At 39.4% G+C, this 26,550-nt stretch overlaps 1 protein-coding gene across 32 annotated transcripts in view; it reads left to right on the top strand.

Annotated features, from left to right (window-relative positions):
• The window catches only part of SDCCAG8 (SHH signaling and ciliogenesis regulator SDCCAG8), a 222,798-nt gene that overhangs the window by 104,630 nt on the left and 91,618 nt on the right, over positions 1 to 26,550 (top strand). Inside the window, exon 14 of one of the 32 annotated variants that reach the window (XM_023632776.2) lies at positions 11,249 to 16,780. The exons of the other annotated variants lie outside the window; for them this stretch is intronic. Coding sequence (XP_023488544.2) covers positions 11,249 to 11,429 — 181 coding nt within the window. The 3' untranslated portion in view covers positions 11,430 to 16,780. Of the gene's footprint in view, positions 1 to 11,248; positions 16,781 to 26,550 lie in introns of those variants that run through there. 32 annotated transcript variants of the gene reach the window in all.

The raw sequence follows: 26,550 nt of genomic DNA, 5'->3' as shown, positions 1-26,550 counted from the left end.
GTATTTTTCCTCAAGGGGTAGAGGGGAGTCTTGTTAATGTCATACTTCTCAAAGCACCAAGTTCGGCCCTTCGCAGAGAGTTAGAACTCACTAAGTCATTATTGCAGGAATGCTTAATGTATATTGCAAGTTTATGACTGTTCTTTCAAAGCCCAGTATTGATGTATAAATATATATATCTTTCAGATATATGTGAGTAAAAAGTAGGAGATGGAGATAAGAGTGAAATTTAATGAGAAATTTTGCTTGTCCATATGATACAATATTATGATTTTGTAATAGTTTTTTTTTATTTTTAACTTATTTGCACATATATGGTTAAGTGTAGCAGAATCAAATGATAAATGATAATCATTCTAACAATTCAAGTAGGGTTGGTAAAGTGTACCACACATCTCACTTAAATATGCTTACTTAAAAACCTCAGACACACACACACACACACGTGCACACACATGTACACGCACACACGCATGCACAACACACGATTTGTAACTTGACTTCACTATAATTAAGAGATGGCCTTCAGACAGTGTTTGAAACCAGTGCCTAATAAACATGGTCGTTGAGCATGCCGAGCCTAGCATCCATAAAAACAAAAGCAAGGCTGCCTTCTGCCTGTTATGTCCTTATTAGTAGTATCATTCAGACTTCTTCCTTTTCCACAACAAACTTTCAAGTGTATTTAAAAATATCCGTTCGTTTATTTGCTCATTCCACAAGGAGTGTTTCCTGTTGCAAGACATTGTGTTAGGTAGGGATGAAGGGAGATAGAAACAAAATAGCTTCAGATGCTGCACTTCAGAAGCTTATAAGCTGGTGGGGAAGAAAAGAAACTACACAAAGAGTTGGTAAGATAAATGATAAAATCCAGCAGGGAGAATCCAGGTAAGGTATTACAGAGACAGAGGGACAGATAACTTCTTAGTGACCTTGGTAGCATTTGGATATAGGAAAATGGGAATGAAGGCATTTGGGAGGTGCACATGTATACATGAAAGTAAGTTAAAAACATACAGTGTATCACTTAAATATCTGAAAGTATGTCTCTGAGGTTAAAAATATCTTCATCTTAGGATCTGCCTGGTACAGAGCTGCGTAGTAGCTCTTTAAAAAATAATAATAGAGGTAATGGCTAAAGGCCGTGGCCGTTGTTACTGAAGCCCGACTGGGTTCCAGGGACTGGGCGAGTGCTTTTCATTTCCTCCTCCCAAGAGCTCTGTGAGGTGCAGAATATTATTTTCCCTGTCTTACAGCTGGCGCAACTAAGGCCCAGAGAAGTAAAGTGATTCATCTAAGGTCACACAGCTGATAAGTTATGGGAGCAGGTTTTGAACACCCACAGTTTGCCTGCAAAACCTATATCTTTATCCATCAGGCTATAATTCTATGTGAATTAGTAGGGAAATGGATTGATGCAATTGTTTTTAAAAAACCTACCAAGAAAATCAGTAACATGAATTTATAAAAGAAATAAGAGCTGCTCCCTTATACACTGGTATGAATACGTGTCAGTGAATTTTAGTCTGGGCTTGGGCTTCCCCTACAAGACAGAGTCCCCTGGCTCACCATTTGCCTCAGTCACTTGACGTCTGCAGTACAACCGTCCTTCTTTCCTTCTGTGCTTCACGTTTGCCCGAGAAGGAGAGGCTTCTATGAAAAAGTAGGAATACCTTCACATATTTGTTTTTGACATGTTTCAACGTCTTTAAAGAGCGACAGGATTTAAATCCCTCTCACAAGACTGCCATTTGCACCCATGTGGGCAGATTACTCTATGATATGACATTAACACCACCGTTTCTGGATGTTGATGTGATTGCCGTTAACTATTGAGGCAAACGCGCTTCTCCATACCTATTGTACGTGTATTGAAGCACATTCTTTTGAATCCTGCATCTTTTTCTCAGATCTCATCCAAGGGGAATTACTATAGGAATCCTTCTGCGTATGTTCCAGAGAACTAGAAATTGAATTGCACAAAGTGCCAGGGGGAGACCAACCTGCCATTAAACCTGCAGGCTCCAGCTTGTGTTAGCACAGCCACTTTTAAAGCTTTTATTTCCCTCTTTGCATAAATAGTGTTTTCAATGATAGATACTTCAGAGACTCTCAGAGCAGGAATCTAGGTGAGGTCCATAACATCGGTATTATGCTCGCACCAGTTTTGTGATCCAGATAGGAAGATCTGACCTATAACCTAGAGAGATAGCAACTTGAACTATAGTATTTGTGTCTTTTTGAAAGTGAGAAAGGGTATAGAAGAGGAGACACCAGGTTATCCTCTTATATGGGTGGTTTACTTGGGGAGAGGTGATCAAGGCTTCCTTTCCAGAGTATTCCAGAGCATTTAGCTTCCGCATAATAACTATTATAAATGCTTTCTGGAATTTAGTTGTTGGACCTCTCAGATTACCACTATGAGTCAAGAGTCTTTGGTTGAGGTAATAGAAACCCCAGAATGGGGAATGGATTAGTTTGATAACCAGACCATGCAAAATCCAGGTGCAGCTGGTCCCAGGGTTTCTTGGACCGGAGACTCAAGGCAGCATTAATATGCTATCATTTCCTGTCAATCCTGGGGCTCGACTTCTGTCTGAACGTTGCCTCATTCTTTCAGGTTCTTCAACACCATGTAGTCACATCCTTCAGTCTGAACTGAAGATAAAGGACATGCCCTTGATTTCAAACTGTAAGAATGTGACTTCCTAGCTCCTCTACCTCCAATTTCAAAACCTTCAGTTCCACAGCTACCCCCTGGACTCAAACTGAGTCACATGCACACATGCTCTGTTGGGTGCTGTGGCTGGGCGTCTCAGCAGAACCCCAGGAGGAAGGGAAGAGAGTTGCACTGAGCAAGGGGAGGTGCCCTTCCTAGGGAGGCATCAGGGACCCTGCTAAATAAGACAACAGGTGTATCCTCTATTGTCTTTTTAAAAATACAATCCCTGATTTTTCCTTTGACTAAGGAATGATTGAAGTAGAAAGAAGGGAAAGAAAACTAGGTCTCTGTTCGTGTCGGCTGAGAATGGTGTTCTCTAATGCCGCCATGGCCTAAGTCCACGGAGTCAGAGTCAGTGCTTCACAGTGTCGCTTTGGGGTTTTCTTTAAAGAACTCTCAGAATGTGAAAAGAGAGATGTGAAGGATGCATCAAGGAAGGTCCAGCATGTGCCAAGCACTGTGCCTGCTTCCTACAGCAGTGCCTCATGGATGCGGTCCATGGTGGGCTGTACGTAATTAGACTGTGACGAGATAAGTGCAAAAACAGAGCATCTGGAAATTTTATATCAATTTTAACTTGCTTCAATATCCAAGTGCATGATCAGCGGGCCTTTTCCATTTTTGATCTTTTAACTTTTAAAATTTTTCTAGTATTTATTTTACAAAATTAATGCTTTGCAAAGGATTAGAAATTTTTTTTAAATGATCTTTCACACAAAAAGTGGGAGACACCCTGCCTTCTCAAGCCATAAAACAAGCCTGAGGAAGCTGAGTCTTAGAAAGGTAGAGCATGAAGTCACACAGCCGGGAAGGAGGGAGGGAGGGTGTCGAGGAGGCAGGGTTTGGACCGGGTCCACAAGACTCCAGAACCTGTGCTCTGGAACTCACATTTATAAATAAGTGCAAAAGCATATTTCAAAGCTAAGTAGAAATACGTTTTGGGTTGTAAAATCTCGGTTCTTGGGCAGGAAGCGGGCCCCTCTTATCTCTGTGTCTTCAGTACCAAGTGTGGCATCAGGCTAAGTTTAGCAGGTTCTCTGTAAATGTTGAATAAATTTGCCTCTCGTCTTTATTGTTAGGGAGCATTAAGAAGGACCTGCGCTCATCTTCAGGTGACAACTAGCTTAGGTCAAAAGACCAAATTTCCACTCTCTCTTCCTTTGAAGAAGACAGTGTAAGGTTGACGTGTATTCTTGCTATTCTGCAGTGAACTTTATCTTTTTTTCCTCCTGAGTTTTATTGAAGAATTTTTAGCCTAAAGTTTCCATTTAAAAGTTAAGCTCATATTTTTTCTTGTACTCCTTTCATGAATAAATTAAGCAGAGAACGTGTCAAAAATAATTTTAAGTGGATATATGTGCAACCAACATCTTCAAGTCTTGAAATAGATGGCCTTGGTGCTGTTTTAAATTGCATCCTCTTTTCCTTCCCCCACCCAGTATCAGAGAGAACAGGCTGTCAGAGAGCCAGGAAAGAAAAGGCATTTCATTTTGCTCTGGTGGACACCATGTTGCCTGAACCCACTCTGCTCCACCTGGCTGATGGGCTAAGAACCCTGGTCTCGGTGTGGCCCGGGGCAGGAGAGGTTAGAGTCAGAGGCTGCCAGGGAATGTGTCTCTGCAGGTTCTGCTTAACGTTCCCTGGCTCACTCGTCTCCGTTCTGTGAAGCCCAAATGTGTGTGCAATGAAAATCTACGCTGGGGATGTACTCTTCTCCCCTGCCACGCAGGCCCACAGCCTGGAGCATGCTGGCGGCGGCAGCCAGCTCATTTTCCGAAGAAGCCCAGAGGAGACTGAGAAAGTATTGCCCACACCACTTGCCTGACTCAACAACCACGAACATCAAGTTCAATGAAAATAGGAGGAGAAAAAAGCAAAAACATAGAATTGTTATCTTAGGAGCCTTAAGCAGGACTATTTTTCGAAAAGAGAGCTCGGATCTCCAATATTAATGTAAAGTAAAAGAAGTGTGAAAAAAAAAATCATCAACTTAATGGTGTTTAATTTCTTCTTAAACACCTCTTCCTAATAGGATGTATTGTTTAGAACATTTATTAGGCGTTACCCACTTGCTATTTAATGTTTCCCTGATACCCACAAGTAGGTTATACAGTGATTCATTGATTGATAAATCCTCGGATCTAAGCTCGTTGTAAGGATCCTGAGAAAAGAAGAGGCTTGGAGGATACCCAGTGCCCTCAGTGCCCACCTCAGACCGTGTCTCACAGGGGACCAGGCTCAATTCAAGGAAACACATTTTTATTGAGCTACTACTCTTAGATTGGCTGAGCAGAGGATACAGTTCCCTGAACTCAGGGGCTCAGAGTGGGCGCCAAATGGGTCAGAAGACATTTGGAAGCAGCGCATAAATGAGTGTCCAGCTGAGAGGAAGGCTGTCCCACTGTGCTCTGCGTGCCCTCTCCCCGGGAGGGGGAGGTCCCCTGTGGGAGGGCTGAGCGTATCCTGCCCTGACCAAGGGTAGGGAGGGTGGGGGTGGGGACAACAGGCAGAGTATCAAAGAGATCCCTCCAGGGGGCGGGCGGCTGTGTCTAAATAATGTCCTCTGACACCTATATTGTGTCTTCCTCTAAGAAGCCTGTTTCTGACCAGGAGACTTCCCGGAGGAACCACCTATGTCGAGGGGGTAATAATTAGAAATATAACTATACCAACAAAAGAAGGATATGAAATAAAGTAACAAGTCAGTGTTGGCATATATGCAAGGAGTGGAGGTGAGGGGTGGTCAACATGAGGCACTAAAAGTGGATTTTAGCAGAATGTGATATTTGCTGGTTTTCTGGTAGGTGATCTGAAGTGTGGTTCACGAGGCTGGGCATTGCTTGATCTTGACACTGGTCCTAGTTCTGTTTCTGATTATCTTCTGTCACCTTGGGAAACATCTCCGACTGCACTTCGTTTCCTACAGATCTTAACTGTGATTTTATGAGGATATAAATGAATATGAAAATCACTGAAACTCATTCAAGTTTCTGTAAATCTGAGAAGTTGCTCCAATGCTATTAATGTGAATTAGTGTAAAATAAATTAATTAGCAGTCACAATGCATTGCTCAGTCTAGAAAACTTTAGGACAATTGAAGTACGATCACATCACTCAAGTCCTTTTTGGCAAGGTGGCGGTGCTGACAAAATAGGGACACAAAGAGAGTATATTGCTAAATATATGACTTCCTATTTTCTAAATCTTCCACGGCCCTCTTTGTCTTTGAGGAAAACCCCTTGCCATTCCTGATAGTAACTGTTTGTCCAACGAGAGCTAATGGAAGCAGCCCTGCAACCTGGGGCTCTCCAGGATCTGCTGCACTCATGGCCACTCTGTTCTTAATCTGTTTCTGAAATAAGCTGTTTGTTCAGAATCATTCACTGTTGAATTAGTGAACAATGTGTGAGTTGAAGAAACACGATAATTATATTATGGAATAATAAAATTCATCTACAGTGAAAATAGAGCCCATGTCAGAACTGTAGAGGGACCCACACTCAGATCCTACACGCAGACTGATTTGCACAAAGAATTATCTGTTAAAAGTAGAAGAAAGAATGACAGCATGAGACAACTCATGTAACTAATAAACTTTTTAGATGCTGTTTCATATGTTTGCTTTTCATTAAATTCAGGAATGGCTGCAACGATGCTGTTGCGATTCGGTCAACATTCATTCCTATCTGTTTTTCATATACAAAGGCTGAGGGATGCCAGAAAATAAACTGTTAACGGAGAATTAACTTCATTGGCATGCTTTCATACTTATCTTCCAAATTAAAGAAAATGAAATGGGCAGAAACAGAGTGTAGATTACCTCCTTTTTGTCAAAAATGGTGGGAATTTGAAAATTAATAATAAAAAAGGAACAGATGCAGTAACATGCCAGAGGGAGATTAATGTGGAGAGTAAAATCTGTGAGCAACAAAACTGAAGCAAACTGAATCAGTGGGAGGCGGTTGTACAATCAAAATCAGGATAAAAGAGAAATTACAAACAACCCTGCACTTGTCAAAGTAGTAGTAATGAAATCCTGACTCTGCCAGCAGTGAGAACCTGTGTTAGCACTTTGGGGTAAGGATGGTAGCCGGGTGCCAGGTAGGAGGGCAGTGTGAGGTTGCTGGGCAGCAGCCATCTTGTGTAGAACAGATGGCACCGAAAGCTGGCAGGGGAGGGGCTCCTTAGCAGAACTAATCAGACAGTAACAGATAGGGCAGCTGGGGAGACTGACCACAGAGAGGGAGCCTGCGGGGGAGCCGAGTGCCATGATGTTTGCAGTGGTGTGCCCATTGGTCTGAGATAAGACCTTGCAATGTCTTTCCCATCTCCAGAATAACTGAAACTTTTGTTCAGAAAGAAAAAATGAGTTGATTGTATCACAGTTGGGGGGTGGGAGGGTAACAGGGTAGCGATTGAGAAAAGAATTGTCCATCTCAGAATTTGTTGTGTGCGTTTCCAATCCCAGCCTCCATGGAACTTTGGATTTTTGCTGTTTGTGTGAGTCTGCCGTCCTAATGTGTACAGTGTGACACATGGAATGATCACTTTATATATTTTATGCATCAAAGAATTTGCAGTATCAAGGCTATAGTTTAAATTAGAGAAGACTTTTTGATATGATTTCTGCCACGTACGTCTTTCACAAATGAAAACCAGAAACAGGCATATGATACATGCATTTATGCTTAATAATTCCTCCTAACCCAATGTAAGCCATATTTGATTCAGAGCCACTTGCCCTTCTTTTTCTCCCTGTGTAACTGTGGTTTGAAATGTCAAAATGTTAAGCATAGTTCAGAGATCAAAACCTTAGAATAAAAATCAAATTAAGTCATTCTGAAAGAAAAAACGGACCTGTTAAATTTAACAGTTTATTAGAGAGTCATGTTTTTTAAAATACGGAGTTGGGACATTCATGCTAACACTATTACTTTAACGAACAACCAGATCTCCTGCATCTGTTTTGAACTAGTGTGTTTCTTTTTTACAGCAGGTTTGTCGCTTGGCCCGATTCGTGCCTTTTGGAGGGGGAGGGGAGAAATGGAAATAGGTGGTATAACATAGCCATATGCTATTTATGCAGCAGTTTCTGCAATAAATCTAATTTGGTGCTGTCAAAAAATTAAACTTATTTGATATAGCAGCACATTAGTAAATGATGTGGCAGATTTAAAGTTGTCATTTAGTCTCTTCTTACTCTTAACAGAATCTCACAAATTTGTTTTTCCCCCTTGATCAACTCTCTGAAAATGTCTCAGTTCTTTGTCCCGCAGTTCTGCAAATATTTCCACATCTGAAAGAAGGTCTTGCCTGAAGGTAATTGAGGAAGGGGGTGGAAGAATGAATATCCTCTCTCGTTAAAAGACTTCATGAATATATAGGCAGAGAAATCAATAAGCCAGAGGAAAAGAATAATATTTTCATCATTTTCAAGTCTGAGAAAAGCAGAACTGTTAGTCTCATTCAGAATGTAGATAAATTAAGGTCAGTTCTTCATTAAGGAGTTTAAATATTTTACTTTCCATCCTGTGTCCGTATGCTGTTTCAAGAATGGGAGGGACGCTTCTCGTCCTCGCCCAGCAGTGCCTTGAGGACGGTGTGCTGTTCCCCAGTGCGACCTGCTGGCTTTGCTTCCGCACCTCTTTATTTTTCCTGTAAAATATTTGCTTAGGTGTTGGTTTCAAACTGTCTCAGACTTTCTGCTAGCCTTTTTATTTTAAAGATAAAATAAGCATGTTACACATTAGGCAGGTAAATATTAACAGTTGTCTCTGAATTCCTTAAATTAGTCCGTTTGTAGAAGTAATCATATTATTTCCCCTTCTTTTTTTGTGTGTATCTGTGGAGGGGAAAAGTGTGTATGTGCATGCACATTCATGCATCTGGGTGTGACTATAAGTGATGTTAAACTGAGTGTTTTTCATTTGTTTATGTTCTTATCATACAAATTTTCCCAAACAAGCCTACTAGTGTATTTTCGAAACGCGGTTTGCTAAGAATGAAGTGTCCCTTCACGGTGATTTAAGCAGCCCCTATTAAACTAGCAATTTGCTAATACTTCTTTTTTTATCCAGCAAATCAGACCATGAAGTAATCAAATTACCAGCACCTTTCCATGCTATTTGGAAGCAGAGACCCAGGCAACCAGACGACCACCAAGCACAGATCACACTAAAGGGCAAAGTACCCAGAAAAGTGTTAACAAACTCGCTGGGTAAATTAGATACTATTTCTGAAATTTTCTCCACATAAAGAGAAATTATTTTAAAATTATGTTTTAGGAAGATGAAAGAGAAAGCACCTCTTAGAATTCATATTTTGTGTTCAAAATCCATATATTAGATTACATTGTATGTATTACATAAGAATAACTCATAGGAAATAGAATATTTTGGAGATTAGTAATAAAATTGAAGTTAGAGCTAAAAAAGAATGTCTTTGCACTTGGATTTTAAGCTGTCCTTTCTGTTTTTGTTTTTGCTTTTATATTTAGCATCACAATGACTTTCTTGAACACATCTGAAAAACTGTTCTGATAAAGTCTTTTTTATAAATTATAAATATTTAATCAATTAAAATCTTAAGAATCAAATTTTAAATTATGTGTTTTTTAGACTGCTTTGATTAGTAAAACCTGCTTTCAATTTTATGTCAATGAAGAAGGCTTTAATTTTTATCTTTTCTAAAAAGCAATTTAGAAGATTTTACGGACTTGACTAATTTCACCTAGCAAAAGCATATGTGATAAGATTACAGTTGGAATGATCCTTCAAACTATGAAAGCAGCATCGTGAATGAAGTGCCATTTAGGTTCACGTTTGTAACAGTGCTTTGGTTAAAATTTTTGTTGTATATTTTCTCCTAAAAAGTGATCTCCCTTTTCTTATAAGAAATTTGAGTAACGTCGTTGTTTTGCCTTTTTCCTAAAGAATAAGCTTAGCTAAAATACTGGTAAATAATTCAGCATGAAGTGATTTCATGTCCAATTGATGAAGGGAGGGTGAGTACTGGATAGCTGTAAGTGACACAGAACAAATTCAATTGAGAGTATAATTTTCACCTAATATCTATGAGTTTTTGTGTTTTTTTCACAGAGCTGGCCTATTGATGCAACATATATTTCTTTAGATAGATTATGTGTTTGTTTGGCAACATATATTTGAATATTACTGAAACAGAACTGTTTATTTTTTAAATGATGTAATTTAAAATATACATGAATTGATTTGTTTATTATGGGTTAAGTTTTTCAAAGCAGTAATGGAGCTATGTGTAAATATATAGCATATAATTGAAATGGTACATATTTGTACATTTTAAACATTTCAGTGTAAAATTTCTTAATTGGAATACTCTTCTTTCCCTTGGCTAATTCATTAGTGAAAATATTTATTCCTCAACTTAATGCTATATAGTATGAAGCAATTTTTACATAGTGTAAACTTGTTTATGATATTTTGGTTTCACTTTAAAACTTTTATTTTGCTTCTTATCCATATAGTTCATACTCGATATAATAAGAAGTGCAGACACACATGAAGGAAATACATATCAGCTGTCTGGTTTTACAAATGATCATTAAAACACCACGTCTTACTACTTCGACTCCAAATTATTGTCTTCCCGAACCCAAAAGTAATTTTCGCAAGTACATTACACAACAGAACTTCATCTTCTGCTGGTTAGCAGTGGAGGATTTAAATCCATGCCGACAGTTCATTTGACAATGACCTTGAGGGGCTTTGCTTCTTGAAGAAGAAAGCAGAAGCTTGCGGTAAACAAAGTTCACTTCTGACAGATGGATTGAATGACAGAAAGGTTGCGAGTGCCAGAATAGCCCTGGCAGAGGAGGAAATGTTCAGTGGAATCCAACAGGAGAGGAGGTGTGAACAGGTGCAGGGTTGCTGACGGAAGGGGAACCAGATGGAAGGAGCCAGAGCCAGTTTATTTAAAGGAAAAGGCAGAAAACATTGAAAGGCTGTGCGATCAGTGGCTAAAAGTGTTCATAGAGGAAGGTAAAAATTCACAAAGCAAAACTGCACAGTGGGGTAGCTAACACTTAGCATAATGGTAGTAATTTGTGAGTTTAGTTTGGAAGTTGCAATTGAAATACATTCATCTTGGCTCTTGACACCGTCAAGTATAGATATTTGAAAGTTGTTTATTTTATTTTAAGTTTCTAAGCTTTTTTTATCCATCCATTAATTTAATTTTTTCCAGCCAGAAGCTCCGTTGTGATAATACTAAAATTGTGTCGTCAGCTAGGAAAAGAAAAAAATTTAAAGTGAAGGTTAGCATTCCATTCAAATTTATCTTGTGATGCCTCGGTTTGTTCACATATGGGAAGCAAATGCACGCAGTGTTGGGTGACATCTGTAATAACTAAGAAATTTGCAACCTTAGAATAGATGCTGTTGGTTGTTTTGTTGTTCTGAGTCTCTGTTCATTTTGTGAAGTCCAGTTTGATTGTTTTGGTTGGAATCATGCTCTCTGAAATATACATTTGCTTGCCATCTTCTGCAGGTTAATTTCTGTTGCTGAGGTTGCCCTGATTTTCAGTGACCTGCCTTCAGGCGGACACCTGCAAACTCAAGGATCCTTTACAATAGGCGTAGTATACAGTGGGGCAAGGAAGACGGACTTCATTTTCTTAGACCTATTAAAATTAAACTTTCTCTCTGCAAACCAAAGACATCCTTGCTAATCATCTGTCTGGTCTCATCATGCACGCCATTTATGTGGGCCCTTGTCTACCACAGTTGTCCTTGAAAAGTTTCCTACGTCACATTACTGATCAAGAGATGCCAACAGAGGAGGGACTGTTATGGAGCAATCACCAGGAAAAACGATGAAAATACATGATTATATTGAGATTTTAAAGATCTAGTAATTTATCAACAAGAGTTTCTGTACACTTTTCACAAAGATTAAATACTCAGAATAAATTCAGTGAGCTGTTCCCCACTCAGAGCAGCCTGGATCAAAGAGATTACATTTGGTTAGGGAGAGGTGCCTTGGGACATTGTGATTTTAGAGAGAGTGTCTGTGATCCATGGCATGCTTTTGTAAGTAGAAAGAAAGAACTGAAATTTGATTAGCAAGTATAGAAGATGTTTATTTACACCTATGTTGTTTATGGAGATCAACACTTTCAGGCATTTTTTTAAAGACTGGATGAGGCTATATACAACTATATTTTGAAGGAAAATCATAAGTGATTTCTTCTAATAATGGGAAATCGATAACTTGTATTTTAAAATCAGCTCCAAAATGTGCCTGTTTCCCCTCACCTGTTAAGAAGTTCTCATCTAATAGATATTCTTATAAATCTAAAATTTTACATAAAATTGATTGGAGTGTACTTGCTTTAATTGTAATGTACTGATTTTGCTGTCTCTTCCATCATAGTTACCGAGTACCTTTATATACTAATACTACTGGCATGGTGCTGCTCTGTAAAATAATACCATAAAACTCACCTGAATTCTGGGATTCGAATTGAAAGGTAGTAAAAAGAAACTGCCTCAATTAGTGTCATCATTTGATGCTCATACCACAAATTAAATTGCAAGCTCCTTATAAGTAGAACTAACAGCTTTCCAGAAATAAGTAAACTTCGTTGTACCCAGCATAGTGTCTTACATCATAGGGGTCTTGAATTTTTCTTGAATGAAGGGATAATGAGTTGTTGTTAAACAGGCATTCATTCAAGTTTTATTGAGCACATGTTCTATTCCAGCTGCACTAGGCACTGTAAATTTTTAACATGAAGAGGGCATGGTCCTTCTTTACAAGTATCCTAAAACCTAGTGGACTAGGTTTACGTAACTACATGTGTGTGAGTGTCTTTAAAATCTAGAAAATAGTATTTAGATTTATAAACTTTCCTTAACTCACGATCATCTTAAATGAATGAATTAATTAAATTACCCATCTAATTCAACACTTCTTATAATATGTGGGAACTGAGATGCAGAGAAGCTAAGGGACCTGCCCAAGGTCAGCAGTTATTTAGTGGGAGCTGAAGGTAGAATCCCCATCTCCTTGCTCGTAGTCTGCTGCTCCTCCCTGTATTCCACAATGTCCTCCTTTGTATTCATTGATAATATGGCTTGTCTGAATAAACCCATTAAAATCTTCCCGTAGAAGTCTTGCACAACCTGTTGCTGAAAAGGAAAATAATTTTCTTTTTGGACTTTGGCACATGGTTACTGGCTCTTTAAACCAAAAATCAAAGAGCTTTAGCTTACAAACAGCAATTACATTCCTTGGAACACTCCTGGTGGGGGGGTGGTAAAGAGAGATCCCTGGACACACTGCTTACTCTGTAATGAGCACATTACTCACATTAACTCACTTTGTCCACATGACCCTTCTAGGTAGTGTCTGCCGTGGGACCCATTTTACAGATAAGAAAACTGAGATGTACGGAGGTTAACACCTTGACCAAGGTCACAGTGCTGCCAGGTGGTGGACTTGAGATTCAAGCCTGGGCACTTAGGCTCCAGATTCTGTGATCGCTTCCTTTTGGAAAGTTGAATTAAATAGGGTTCTCAACAGTAGGGCTTCTCAGAGCCTTTAAAACGCTAACATGCACTGTGACTCTCTTAGAAAGGAATTTAGTTTTTAGTGCTTCCCAAATTTACATGACTTAGGGAAACTTTTCCATTGTCTCTACATATCTCCCAGGAACCAGGTTTTTAGGAATACACTGGAAAAACTAATGCAAATTAGTTTGTGGTAAGACAACCAAGGATTATCGAGTGGGGGTTACCTGTTCTCTTATCTCATCAGTGCCCCCGGCTTCTCTTCCATTCCTGAAGAGAGAGGGAGGTGGAAATTTTCCATTTAGATTGAGTCAGCCTGTCATGTGGGGGTGAGAGTGGGGGGCCATCTTTGACCATTACTTGAACGTTTAGCTGTGCCCGAGTCACGTTACAGTAAGTTCTTCCATATCTGCTGTTCCAACTTTGCCTTTATCTGTTACTAGTTCTTGAAAATAAATTTGATGATTAAATAACTAGATGCCAGTCAGTGAATTCAATTCAGCCACCTTTTAAAGCTTGACTCTTAGAAGATTTCATAGAATAAAGTATTATGGATACTTTAGGGTATAAATCCTTTCAGACAAATCTTCTACTGGGAATTGTTGGCACAGTTGTAAAGGATGGGCCCCTAAACCAGATTCTGCAACAGACTTTATTCCCCCTCAACCTGTGGCATACGGTATTCCTTCCTTCTCTGTAGATCCCTTTCTGGAGCAATTCGTGGGCAGGAAGGTCCAGAAGTCGAAAAGTTTAGCACTCATAATGTGTTAATTTTTCTGCAAATATACTTGGAGGTGCCTATAATTTATAGTTATTTCAAATAGCTTCTGTTGGTGAGCTTTTCTATAAATGACAATCTTGTAATGATAATGATGACTGGAATTGTTATTCTCACGAGGGCTTACTATGGTCCTGGCTTTCAAATTATCTTTCTTCCAACAAATAAACTTCAGCAATTTTTGTAGAGGTTTGAAACCATTCATTGGCTTATTAGTATTCCACAAAGTAGAGATAATGTTTTGCGATTACTGAAAACAACAAAGGCAACAGACTAGCTCACCAGGCAGTGGGATAGTTTATTAAACTGACTGACAGATTGACTGACTAATGTGACTACTTGGTCCTCTTGATAAACTTGGAAAGTGTTGGTTTCTTACTAGAAATAAGTAATGAATGATATGAGGATGATTACTGGAGATTCAGGAAAGAAATATGTGGGGAAAAATCTCTTAGAGAGTCTGCTATTTCCCATGTAACAATTATAAAAAGACTATTATATGATAAAGATTTTCAAATTGTATGCATATTAACTTATTGGGAGTCTGTAATCCATGTAATAACTGGACTTTTTTTATAATTTGCCAAATTAGCTATATGGAATAATTTTTTAATGCTTTATAATTTAATTTTAAATATGAATACATCTTTTGGGAGTTGTTTCAAACCAGATCTGATTTACAAAAAAAGGGTTGTGTCACTTACATTTGTATAATGTGGTGACTCCTTCAGCTTCAGCTATCCTTAGTTTTCTATCAGAATTAATTTCCTTTGTTTCTCCTTTCAAGTAATGGTGACTGGCTGACTTAAGTGAGAAATTTATCAAGGTGAAAAAAATGTTATTTTAATAGTTTTTGCTTTTTATAAAAATTATGAGAGTTGATGTGTTCGTGAGGCACTTGAGGTTCGCAGTTTGGGGCAACATGGTTATTTTGGTGAGCATCAGGATCAGAAATGATGCTTTGCCATCGAGGAATAGGCAACGGAGGTGCGCCCAGAGCCGCTCTGTCCAAGAGCAACATGGTGAGAGCCACAAATGCAAACTACGTATGCAATTTAAAGTTTCAAATAGCCGTATTTTAAAAAGTAAGAAGAAACAAGTGAAATTAATTTTAATAACATAGTTTATTTAACCCGATGGATAGAAAATCATTTCAGCATGTAATCAATATAAATTAACTCGATATTTTTTGCTCCTTTTTCTTCTAACTCGTCAGAGTCCAGTGTGCATTCTTTACACTGGCAGCACGTCTCAATGCAATCTAGCCCTGTTTCCAGTGCTCGGGAGCCACTTGTGGTCAGTGGCTGCCACAGGAGCTGTTGCAGCCCTAGACATCTTGTTCCTCATTTTCCTAGCTTTCCCACAATGCCCGATAGAGATGTGATTGGATTTTCATGAGCATAAACCCTCAATTCTATTTCTACAATAATTGGAATCATTCTATAAAAACAATCGTGTCAGCTTTTCCATTAATTTTGGAGCCAGTATCCAGGACTAGTTTGGATTAGTCCTTTTCTGAAGAGCTGTCGCTTGGAGGTGGAGGAGGAGGAAGACAGAGGAAGCCTGACTGGTCGTTACTTGAAGAGCAGCTGCACAATTAGCTGCACCTGCAGCGCGTTGCAGTCCGTCCTCCACGGCTTACTGTCCTGTCTTCCTCTTTACGTGGGAAGAGCTGTGGAGAGTAAATTTGACAGATAACTAGATGCCAGTCCATTAGCTGGATTTTGACACCTTTCAAGTGGGTGATCTGGGCCGGACACTGCTGGTTGCTTTCTATCGAGTATCGCACGTGCTCTGATAATGTCATGTCATGAGATGAGAACGTGGTCCCAGACTGAGCTTCTGCTCTGACGTCGCACGGCCAGGGCACAGTGCAGCCAGGGTTCAGACCTCCGTCTGTGTGTCAGAGCCCAAGCTCGCATCCACTGTGCAATGCCCCAGGCAGCTTTTATCAGTGAACTGAGGAAATTTCTTCTTCTTTCCTCAAGAATAAGACTGTTTGTCTTGGAGATAATTACATTGATTATTACTACTTTGAGTAGTCATCTTCTAGGAAATAATAATGGTAACAGTAATGATGGTCCTAATTAATATTTTTGAACATTGTGATGTGTTGGTACTGTACTAAGTATGTTTTCCTTACAATATTCTGGTAGTCCTATGAGGAGAGGTACTGTTTTAACCCTATTTCGCATTCAAGAAAACCGCTTCATAGGGTAAGTGAACTCTCTTAGAGTACACAGCTAGTAAGTGGAGGGATTGAGACTGATGCCAAGTGTGGCTGACACTGAAGTCTGTGCTCTTAAGCCCTGCCTCCTTGTGTACAAATGCAGACCCAGCCCTGCTGGCAGTGGAGCCTGTGTACTATGGGATAAAGGCCAAAAGTATGACATTGTTTTTAGAGGTATTTTAGGATTTGGGTTGCTTATATTGCTTTTCTTGGGGCACAGATTCCTCTGGTTTTGGTGGGCTCAAGATGGGCCATCTTGTAGAAATGAGTGTGAGTATAGATTTAGAGTAAAGGTCGAAGCAGGTCCGCAGGAGTGGAAGGGGCAGCTTTGCAGCTACAGGAATGGTGAGGACGATGGCTCAGAAACGGCCAGGGGAAGAGGAAACTCCAGCAGCCCTCGTGTTCCTGGAGCCGGGGAGGCTGTTAGGATTGCAGATAAGCATAGTTACAAGCAAGTGTTACAAGCCAAATAGAAATAATGATCATAAAATGACTAAAAGGAAAAATGTTTTGATGAGGAAAATGACGTGATTACTGTGGCAAGAACGATGATTTTCTTTTTTAGAAGAGCAAGAATTATACTGGTGTAGAAATCTGAAAACGTGGGCTTAGGTCAGTTTTCTCTTCTGTAAATGTAGTATTTTTTAGCTCCAGAATTATGCACAAAAATGGAGAGGTTACATAGATCTCAATCAAACTTTAAAAATGAGTTAACTGTGTTGTTCTCAAGCCAAGGTTAGTCAAGAGAACACAATCCTGATTTCTATGTACAAACATTGAGTGTGGGACCACTTCAGCAACAGTGAAACCGCAGCCCACTTACTCAAACTTAGTCTTCTGGTAGATTCAGCCATTTGACGCATAGCTATCAACTGAGATAAAAATTTAAAAGTACTTTTAAGAAGCAAATAACTAGGGGCCGGCCCCGTGGCACAGCGGTTTAGTGAGCACCTTCTGCTTCGGCGGCCCGGGGTTCACCAGTTTGGATCCCAGGTGTGGACATGGCACGGCTTGGCACACCATGCTGTGGTAGGCGTCCCACATGTAAAGTGGAGGAAGATGGGCACAGGTGTTAGCTCAGGGCCAGTCTTCCTCAGCAAAAAAAGAGGAGGATTGGCAGCAGTTAGCTCAGGGCTAATCTCCCTCAAAAAAAAAAAAAAAAAAAACAGAGAGAGAAGCCAATAACTATCGTAAAGCCCTTGCACTTTTCTGTGGAGGATCAGTGGAACTATCCTAAGACATCATTTTTAGATATTAAAAAAAAAAACAAACACTCAAAACAAAAAATATGGCAGCAAATCATGGCAGAAAAACAATAAAAAATTATAGGAAGCAGATCAGTATGATTCTGTCTGCCTCCTGGTTCTTAAGAACAGCATCTGAGACCTTTCATGCAACAAATATTATTGAACAGCTTCTGTTTCCGGCCACTGTGTTAGGCACCTGGGGTACGACAATGCGCAGTGATCCTAGGAGCACCCTAGCAGGGGGACAGCAGCAGCAAGTAGGCCTGCCTCATCTGACATGACGAAACTTGATTATCCAGAACAGTTTGTTCTATTTGGTGCAGTTTGCTTAAGGAAGCAGAGATATAATTATTATTTTTTAGACATATTTATACTGCAAATGGTCAGATTTCTGTAGGTCTAATACCTGGAAAATTTTCTCATGTGGAACACCCTATCTCCCAACATTCCAGATGAATGAGGCATTACTCTGCTATGCTTGAGAAATAAGATAGTATAAAATATATTTCGTAATTGTAGCTCTTGCTATTATAGCATGTTTCTGAATAAATTTATTTGCCACAAAGTAGCTAATATATTCCCTGTTTCATAATGGATCCTAGAAATTAATTTCAGAAACGTTTTAATAATAGAATAGAAACTCTTTTCAATCAGTTGTACTACATTTTGATAATGATGCATGTCCATTGACAGGTTACAGAAATACCATTACAAAAATATGTTGATCCTACTGATGTCCGATTCAAAGTTACTCATTAGAAGGATTAATTATTGGAAATATGTAGATAAACTGATACTTTTCAGAGAAAAAAGGCAAGACTGGACCACAGTGATTAGTTTACATAGAAAAGTCAGAGATGGAAAGTGTGGATATTTTAACAAATGGGCATGCAAAGGAAAAAATCGTGATCTAATTTATTTTACGCAACAGCATATTCGTCAGTGGGACCCCTGGTGTTGTGAAACAGAATACGAGAGGGCTTCCTGTCTCCCAGGAATTCTGCTCCATTCAAGCACTTAGTGCATCAGAGACATCTGAGCTATCGGAAAAAATTAAGGCTAAAAAGTACTGAAATGTGCGTTTGATGGCCGTTCAGTCTCGGTCTCTACCAGTGGCCTCTGCTGTGTCTAAGAACTGCAGGAATTGCTCTTGCTATTGCCGTAGTAATAAGTGCTCTTCCTGCTTCTAATGTTGTCCCTTCCCCATCTGTTCCCCACACTGCAGCCAGAGTGATCTTTCTAAAGCTCGAGTGTGATCACAACACTCCTCTGCTTAAAACCCTACATTGGCTCCCTATTTCCCTGAGGATGAAGTCCTTAAAAATAGCTTCATGTTCTGGCTCCTGCCTACATCTCCAGTCTCATCTTTCTTCAGTCTCCCTTCCACCAACTGCTCGCTTCTACCCCACAACACATGCATTCCGCCCTTCGATCATGCCAGAGCTGTTTGCAGTTTTCCAAAGGCACCTGGTTATCTCTCCTCTCTGAGTCTTTGCACACATTGCCCACTTCACTTGTAACAGTGTTCTTCTCATTCTTTGTGTGGCTAATTACAACTCGTTTTAAGCCTCTAATTTTTGAATCTTCCGGAAGCCTCCCTCTCTGTACCTAGCCACTCTCTGACTCCTGTCCTGTCCACCTGTATGATAGCAGGAATTTATTTTGATATTTACCATACTGTTTTAGTTCTTTCTTGTCTGTTTTCTTCACTAGACCATGAACTCTTTGAAGGCGTGGTCATGGTCTGTGTCTTGTATACTGATGCATCCCTACACTTTTGTGCTTGGCACAGAGTAGGCGTTTAAGGATTTGTTGAATGGATGAGCACTAGAGATGATTGACTAAACCCTTCATGTGAGGCAAGGGTATGGGATGAATGTAAAGGACACTGAACTTGGAGTGAGAAGACAGATTCTGGCTCTAGCTCTGCTCCTTACTGCTAGCTGTGTGGCATTGAGCAGATGTCTTGCTTCTCTGAGCTTGAGATGCCTCCTCTGTCAAACAGGGATATCTGCTCCATCGCCCTGCCTTACAGAATTGTTATGAGGGATAGAGGGCTCAGTGCATTTGACTGTGCTTTGTCAACTAGAAAGCACACATGTGGATGATGATGAGATCGTAAGAGTCTGTGGTTTTGTCTTAAGTAAATGTGAATTGTGCAGAAGTGTTAAAAGAATGAGGCAAGATCTAGTCAAGCACACCTTCCTTTGCCTTGAGGCTTAAAGTTTTCAAAATTATTTTGGAGGTACTGTAAAAGAACATTTTTGGAGGGAATATTATTTTTAGGGGTGTTTCTGTTAATTATTTCCTTTCTTTTGTGTTTATTCCTTTGAAAAAAGTTGACCTCCTGTTTCTGCTTCCTTTCCTAAGAGTGACTCATGCTTTGGTCTGATAACTCATCCTTCAACATTATACTTCAAATTCTGACATACTTTGCAGTGAAGAAAATAGAAATAATTTACCCTGGGAAATATGTATTATGCCGTTAAGGTTTTTGCATACTTGAAGAAGTAGAGGTTACTGAATCCTAGTCCTTTTATATTTTTCTTTCCCTGCTTGTCCCACCCCAGTGTGTCTACATTCGCTCAAGTAAGAGAATATAGCCCTCTGTTAGCAGTAAACAAGCACAGGATTTTGGGTTCTTCTCAGATGTGGAAGACATCATGCTGTCTACCAATTTCATCATTGTTTTAATTTTGTTATTATTATCAATAATAAAACTAAATTATTGGTCAAGATAGGGATTATCTTCTCCCATTCTCTTCTTCTAGTCAGTAGTCAGGAGGATCCTTAAACCTGTGAGGATACTTAGCACTTTCTCTCTCTTAACAATTGTTCATTCATTCATTCATTAAATATTTGTTGGCCGCACAACTGTGTGTCAGGCACCATTCCAGGCTCTTGGGGTAAATTAGTGAGCAAAACAAAGGTCTCTTCTTCAAGCACTTACATTCCAGATAAGATGTGCATGTCTTATCTTCCCTCAGAGTCTGTGACCAGCTTGAGACAGGAGATGTGTTTGTGTGCCTTTCAATGTTTTTGCAAAGGTCAATATATTTCGTTAAGGGGGATAGAACTCACTGATGGTGTCACTGTAGGAGGAAGTGATCCAATAACATATGGAACAAATGGGAAAGGAGAAGGAGAACTGGCTTGGGATCTGGCTGTCAAGATGGGTAATAGAGTATTAAATGACACACACATATGGATAACTGAAATGAGGCTCTTGTTATCCTGTCTCTCATCTCTCTGCACCCCTGATGAAGTAAGAGATTGAAGCTTAGAGATTCATACTGTGGACTTTAGAGTCAGGCAGGCCTGAATGTCCTGGCTATGCCCCTTAATAACTAGGAACTTTGAACAAATTGTATAACCTCTCTCAGCCTCAGTTTCCTCATTTGTAAAAGAGGACAATAAGAAAACCTACCTCTTAGGGTCGTGTGAGGATTAAATAAAAGAATACATGTAAAGAGCTTAACTTATGGTAAATATTAATAAATAATAGATTATTAAAATTATTAATCCTTTAAGGTAGGGTTTTTTCCTGCCCTATTTGAATGAAGAACTCCAGGATTAAAAGAATTAAGTTACTTTTTGTGGTCACGTAGGTAATAAGAAATTAAATGCTATACTTTGGCCCTGTAGCTCTGGGTTTCTACTGTACTCCATTACCTCTGAAGATGTCATTTTCCTGGAACACAGAGAGAATCAACTGAAAATGATGTGTATGCATTTGTTTAAAAAAAAAAAGCAAAACAAAACAAAACTGTAAGCAAATATTTAGTTCTAGTTACTTGTAGATTTGCTTTCTGTAGCAGATTAGCAATTTGAAAGTACTTTCTTGTGTACTAAATGTGAGCAAATGAGTAAATATGTTAAAGATAATGGGATCCAAGTTTCTCACTGTTTAGTTATGGAAAGAGGGAAGACTAGGTTCTATCCATGTTGTTGGATTGGAATTACAGATATCTAATTGAATGTATATATATATATTCGTATATAACATATAGACAAATATTTATATTTGTATGTATATGCATATGCATGTGTATGTATATGTATATATTCATATAAAACATATAGATAAATGTTTATATTTATACATTTGTATGTATATTCATATCCTGACTCTATCTACTAAGATGACCAAGAAGCAAAGACTTCTCTGTAGTAATGAGCACCACCTAGTGACAGATCTTGGTTTCTAAATACCGTTCTCCACTGAAAGGCACAAGAGCTCCTTGGCAAATGCTGATTCCAAGACTGGTAAAGGACAGTACAAGACGAACCTGGAACATCTTGTGGGGATAGAAAAGCCAAGAAGTGCACAAGGATAATGGAGATTTATCATATAGGACCAGCTTGAAGTGGTTCCCATTGGCCAAATCTGAGTTGAACATAAAAATAAATAATGATCATAATGGATTATAAGCTAGTGAGTGAAAATAAGAACCCATGACTCCATGATGATATCAGTAAATTAATAAATGAGAGAGAAAGGAAAGCTCTTCCTTACAGCTCATTGTTAACTAATAATTAAGAAAGAACATTAGAGTAGAAAAGTCATCATTGGATATAAAACTAGTGGGTGAGAGTTTGATGAGGAAAAGGATATTTGCATGGCCTTAGCATCTGCCAACAAATTACTTGTTAATTAGAAAGAAGGAACTAGTAACTTTAGAGTGGAGAGGCCTGGGAGGGACCACCTAACAAGTGGTGTGCTTGGGGTTGGCTCCTACCAGCTCATGAAGGGCAATTGTTTGTATTTCTTGCCAACTCTGTGTTGAGTGATGTCACTTTGGTAGCTCGAAACAGGCCATGGTAGAAGTACTTACACTGAAAATTGGTAAACATTGTATGAAGGATTCCTCCCTGCCCCAGAAACCAATTATTAAACATTTTGTAACATATCAATGACAGTAACCACGTGGTCAAAGACAGTGTAAGCAATATTGAGATAAACGGATATCATGTGTCTTGGCTCACGGCAGCACCCACGCCTGCTGCTGCTCTCCTTCCATCAGGACTGCTCTCAGCTAGTGGGCACGTTACAAATGGTCTCATCCGTTTTGTCAAGCCAATACGCTCCTGTCACAAAGCTCTCTAGATTGTACTTTAAAGGGAAACACCTTTCAGCCAGAAACGTTGGATGTCTGGTGCTAGCACTTCAGTCTTCGCTAAACATGTGCATGTAATCACTGCAGATGGGCTTGGTGCCTCGAATCACCGCCATTGCCAGGGCCTTCTTCTCAGGTTAGACTTGAGGCTTCATTGTTGCTGTCCCAGACTCATTGATAAGCTTGAGGATCATCAGAAACTTTTAGTCCTTCAATGTAGTAGTAAGATTTAAAGTGTGCTTTAAAAAATCCATGTAATGTCATTTTTGCTCTGTGATGTGGATATTGTTAAAACAGCAAGATTTAAAATAATAAATGATATGGAAAAATTGAGAATCAGAAACAGTTAATTCTTCAGCCCCATTTTTTTCATGGGCTAGTTAATATCATTGCAGACATTTGATGAAAAGGAGCAACTAAACTGCTGGGCGTGCTTACTTCATATTTGAGGGCTATCCAGTGCTTGTTCACTCCTTCTAACTCTTAATTGCTGTCAGGAAAACATGAGCATGGCGCACACATGCATGTGTAGCCATGGCTGATGTGGATAACTTGGAGAAAATGGAGCATATTCCTGTTCTAGTGCATTTACTTCTTTTTAAAATCAGCTCTGTTGAGGTAAATTTAACTATAATAAAAATCACCAATTTTAAGTGTGCAATTAAATGTATTTTGACAGATGTACACAGTTTTGGAGCCAACATAATCATGATATAGACCATTTCTATCAACCCAAAAACTTTCCTCATGCTCGTTCCCTACCTCCAGGTCCTGGCAATGCTGATCTGTCACTCTTGTGGTTACTTTTCTGCATGTCATGTAAGTGAAATCATACAATATGTCTTTGGTGTCTGGCTTCTTTAACTAAGCATACTATTCTTGAGGTTTGTCCATGTGTTCTATGTAACAGTAGCTTGTTCCTTTTTTTTTTTTTTTTTTGAGGAAGATTAGCCCTGAGCTAACTGATGCCAATCCTCCTCTTTTTGCTGAGGAAGACTGACCCTGAGCTAACATCCATGCCATCTTCCTCTACTTTATCCGTGGGGCGCCTACCACAGTATAGCTTTTGCCAAGCGGTGCCATGTCCGCACCTGGGATCTGAACCTGCGAACCCCAGGCCGCCAAGAAGCAGAACATGCGAACTTAACCACTGCGCCGCCGGGCCGGCCCCCAGCTTGTTCCTCTATATTGCTGCTATTGCTAATATTCTGTTGTAAGCCTAGCCACAATTTGTTTATCCATTTAGCCATTAATGGACATTTAGGTTGTTTCCAGTTTTCAGCTGTTATGAATAAATCACCCTCATTTTGATAATAACCAAGAAATTCTTCTTCAATGCCATTACTTTTATTCTGTTTTGTAAAATATGGCTAACTACAAGTTTGTCTAAATGAGATCATCGGTGTTTTGAGTGGTAACTGAAAGAAAATCAGTTGAGGAGGCCTCTCTCAGCCATCCTCCATGAGGCACTCACGCTCAGCTGGACGCCACCTCTCGTTTTTCTGTGCTTTGGTAGTTTTTCTCTTGTACCTCTCTTAGGATATATTTTACCTCTACTTTCTACTCTTGCCATTTTGAATTCCCTATTGGGGCGAGGACTATGGCTCTATGCCATATTTATCTTTATTTGACTCAGTGCCTAGCAGAATGTTTTTCACATAATACAGTTATGATAAATATTAAGCGATTTGGTTTGAATTCTTCTCTAATCCCTTCCTTGGATATGTAAGTGGTTTTTATTAATTTTTAAAATCAATTATTGCATTACCTCTAGATTGTTATAAAATAGGTTTCACCAAATCAAAACATTTCAAATCCCACCTCTGCCTTTACATCTCTTACAATGTAACTTTTGAGGAGATTTCTAATTTTTTATGGCCCTTATTATTTTTTTAAACTGTCACGTGAGAGGATTTTATTAAACAAATTTGTGGTTCCCTTTCAGTTCTAACATTCAAGGTTTTATAAAAAGCTACTAAGTCAGAAAGAATCTGCAAGGGGAGAAGGTGGAAGGGAGGAGGAGGTAGGAAAGCTAGGAAAGCGAAAATATGCCATGGTTTTATGTAACGGAAAGTAAAACGAATGTTAGCTAGACTTATTGTGGTGGTCACTTTTCAATTTGTACATATATGGAATCATTATGTTGTATACCTGAGACTAATATAATGTTATATTTCAATTATATCTCAATTAAAAAATAATAAAATAAAATATGTAGCTTCTTAAATAAGGTGAAAATTGGGGAAGGATTCAAGAAACAAAAGTTAGTGTGTAACTCAACATTTGTTGGTAGAGCATTCTTTTAAATCACTTTATTTTATAAGGAGAACTGCCATAACAGTAGTCTTTTTCCATTAGCAAATTTAGGATACCAGTAATTAGGCAGCTTCTCATTCTAAAAATTGATGATGAGACTGGCAACCCCTTTGTGCAGGGGACCATAAGCCCCAGTTTGCAAAGGGCAGTCCCAGTTAGGACTGTTGTCTCGGTGTAATCATTCGTAGTGCTCCTTTTCACTCTCAAATGGGTATTGGTTTGAACAGTGCATTTTATGGTCACCCAGTTATTAGGGATCTCAGAGACCCAGGTCTCCCTACCTATGTCCGCTGCTCTAACGCAGGGTCTGACTTGGGGATGGTTCCTCAGTGAAAGAGTCCACAGTGCCCTTTGTAAGCTGACTCCTTCAGCAGCCTGGTCTCCAGCTGCCAAAGCCATTAGAGCCATTCTCTTCCAGGTACTCTTCTTTTTTAGCATGTCTGAAAAATTTTGGCTTCCTCATGTAAGACTTGAGCAGATTCTCCAGCTTCTCTTACGACTGCAGTCTTCCTTCTCCCAAGGGGTTAACCCTTAACCAAGGGTTTAAGAACATCCATTCATTAAACATTCACTGTCCACTTCCTATGTGCCAAGTACTGAGCTAGGCTCAGGGTATAGACAGACAAAGATGACAAAAAGAGACAGACACAAATCAATAACTAAGTGTGACCAATACCATCTTAGTAGGATGTATACATACACGATGTATATTGGAATCGTTGAGGAAATAATAGTTAATTTAGGAGACAATGGAAGGAGAGGGGGAGAATTTTGAGCAGGCCTTAAAGGACGAGTATGCATCGAGCAGAGGGACAGGGATTGGTGGGGGTGAAAGGTAGGGCTGGGGGAGACATCCCAGGAAAACAAAGAGACTTGTGCAATGATCCATGGCTAGAAAAATGGTGTGACTGCAGAGGCAAAAAGTGGCCTAGTGTGACTATTTGTTGCAATATACTATTTTGGAACTGAGTGTGAGGCAAGACCTTGGAGCAAATCCAAGGGGTATTCTTATTAGGAGTACCAGAAGGGACCTTATTTCACATTTGGTGTGGACCCCTGATGATTCCATTTGAGTGAAGTGTGGGTGTATTTTCGTTCTGAAATTTTACACTACAACATTACCGCATGCATTGACCAATTTCAATACAGACTTTCCTTATGTCGCTTTATAATTAGAAGCTGGTGAATTGAAGTTCCACAGCGGTACATAGACTAGTAGTGATAGCTTTATGGAATTGTTTATTTTTAGTTTGGCAAAGGCAAGGCAGTAAATATCTCAATTAGTAAACTAAAGCAGCATGGATGAGAAATGCCCACAAGGAGATCAGGAGTTAGAAATAACTAAGTCAGTTAATTGAAGGAAACCCTCATCGCTTACCCATCTTTAGAGTTTGAAGAACCAACCTAATGTGTGTGTGTGCACAGTGTCGGTACCCACAGTGCTGCCAGTGATGAGGTCCTTTGTGTTCTTCAGGGTCTCATTGTTTCACAAGTTGCTCTCTTCAGAAGCCACTGTGGTTGACCCATTGGGTCGACAGCCAGTCACACTGGGGTGAGAGTTTGCCTCTGAGTGTGGAAACTTCTCATCTT

This window comes from Equus caballus, chromosome 30 (assembly GCF_041296265.1).
Source record: "Equus caballus isolate H_3958 breed thoroughbred chromosome 30, TB-T2T, whole genome shotgun sequence".
In the NCBI taxonomy this organism is placed as follows: Eukaryota; Metazoa; Chordata; class Mammalia; order Perissodactyla; family Equidae; genus Equus; species Equus caballus.
Note: the sequence above shows the minus strand (reverse complement) of the source record. Positions and strands in the feature narration are given on the sequence as shown.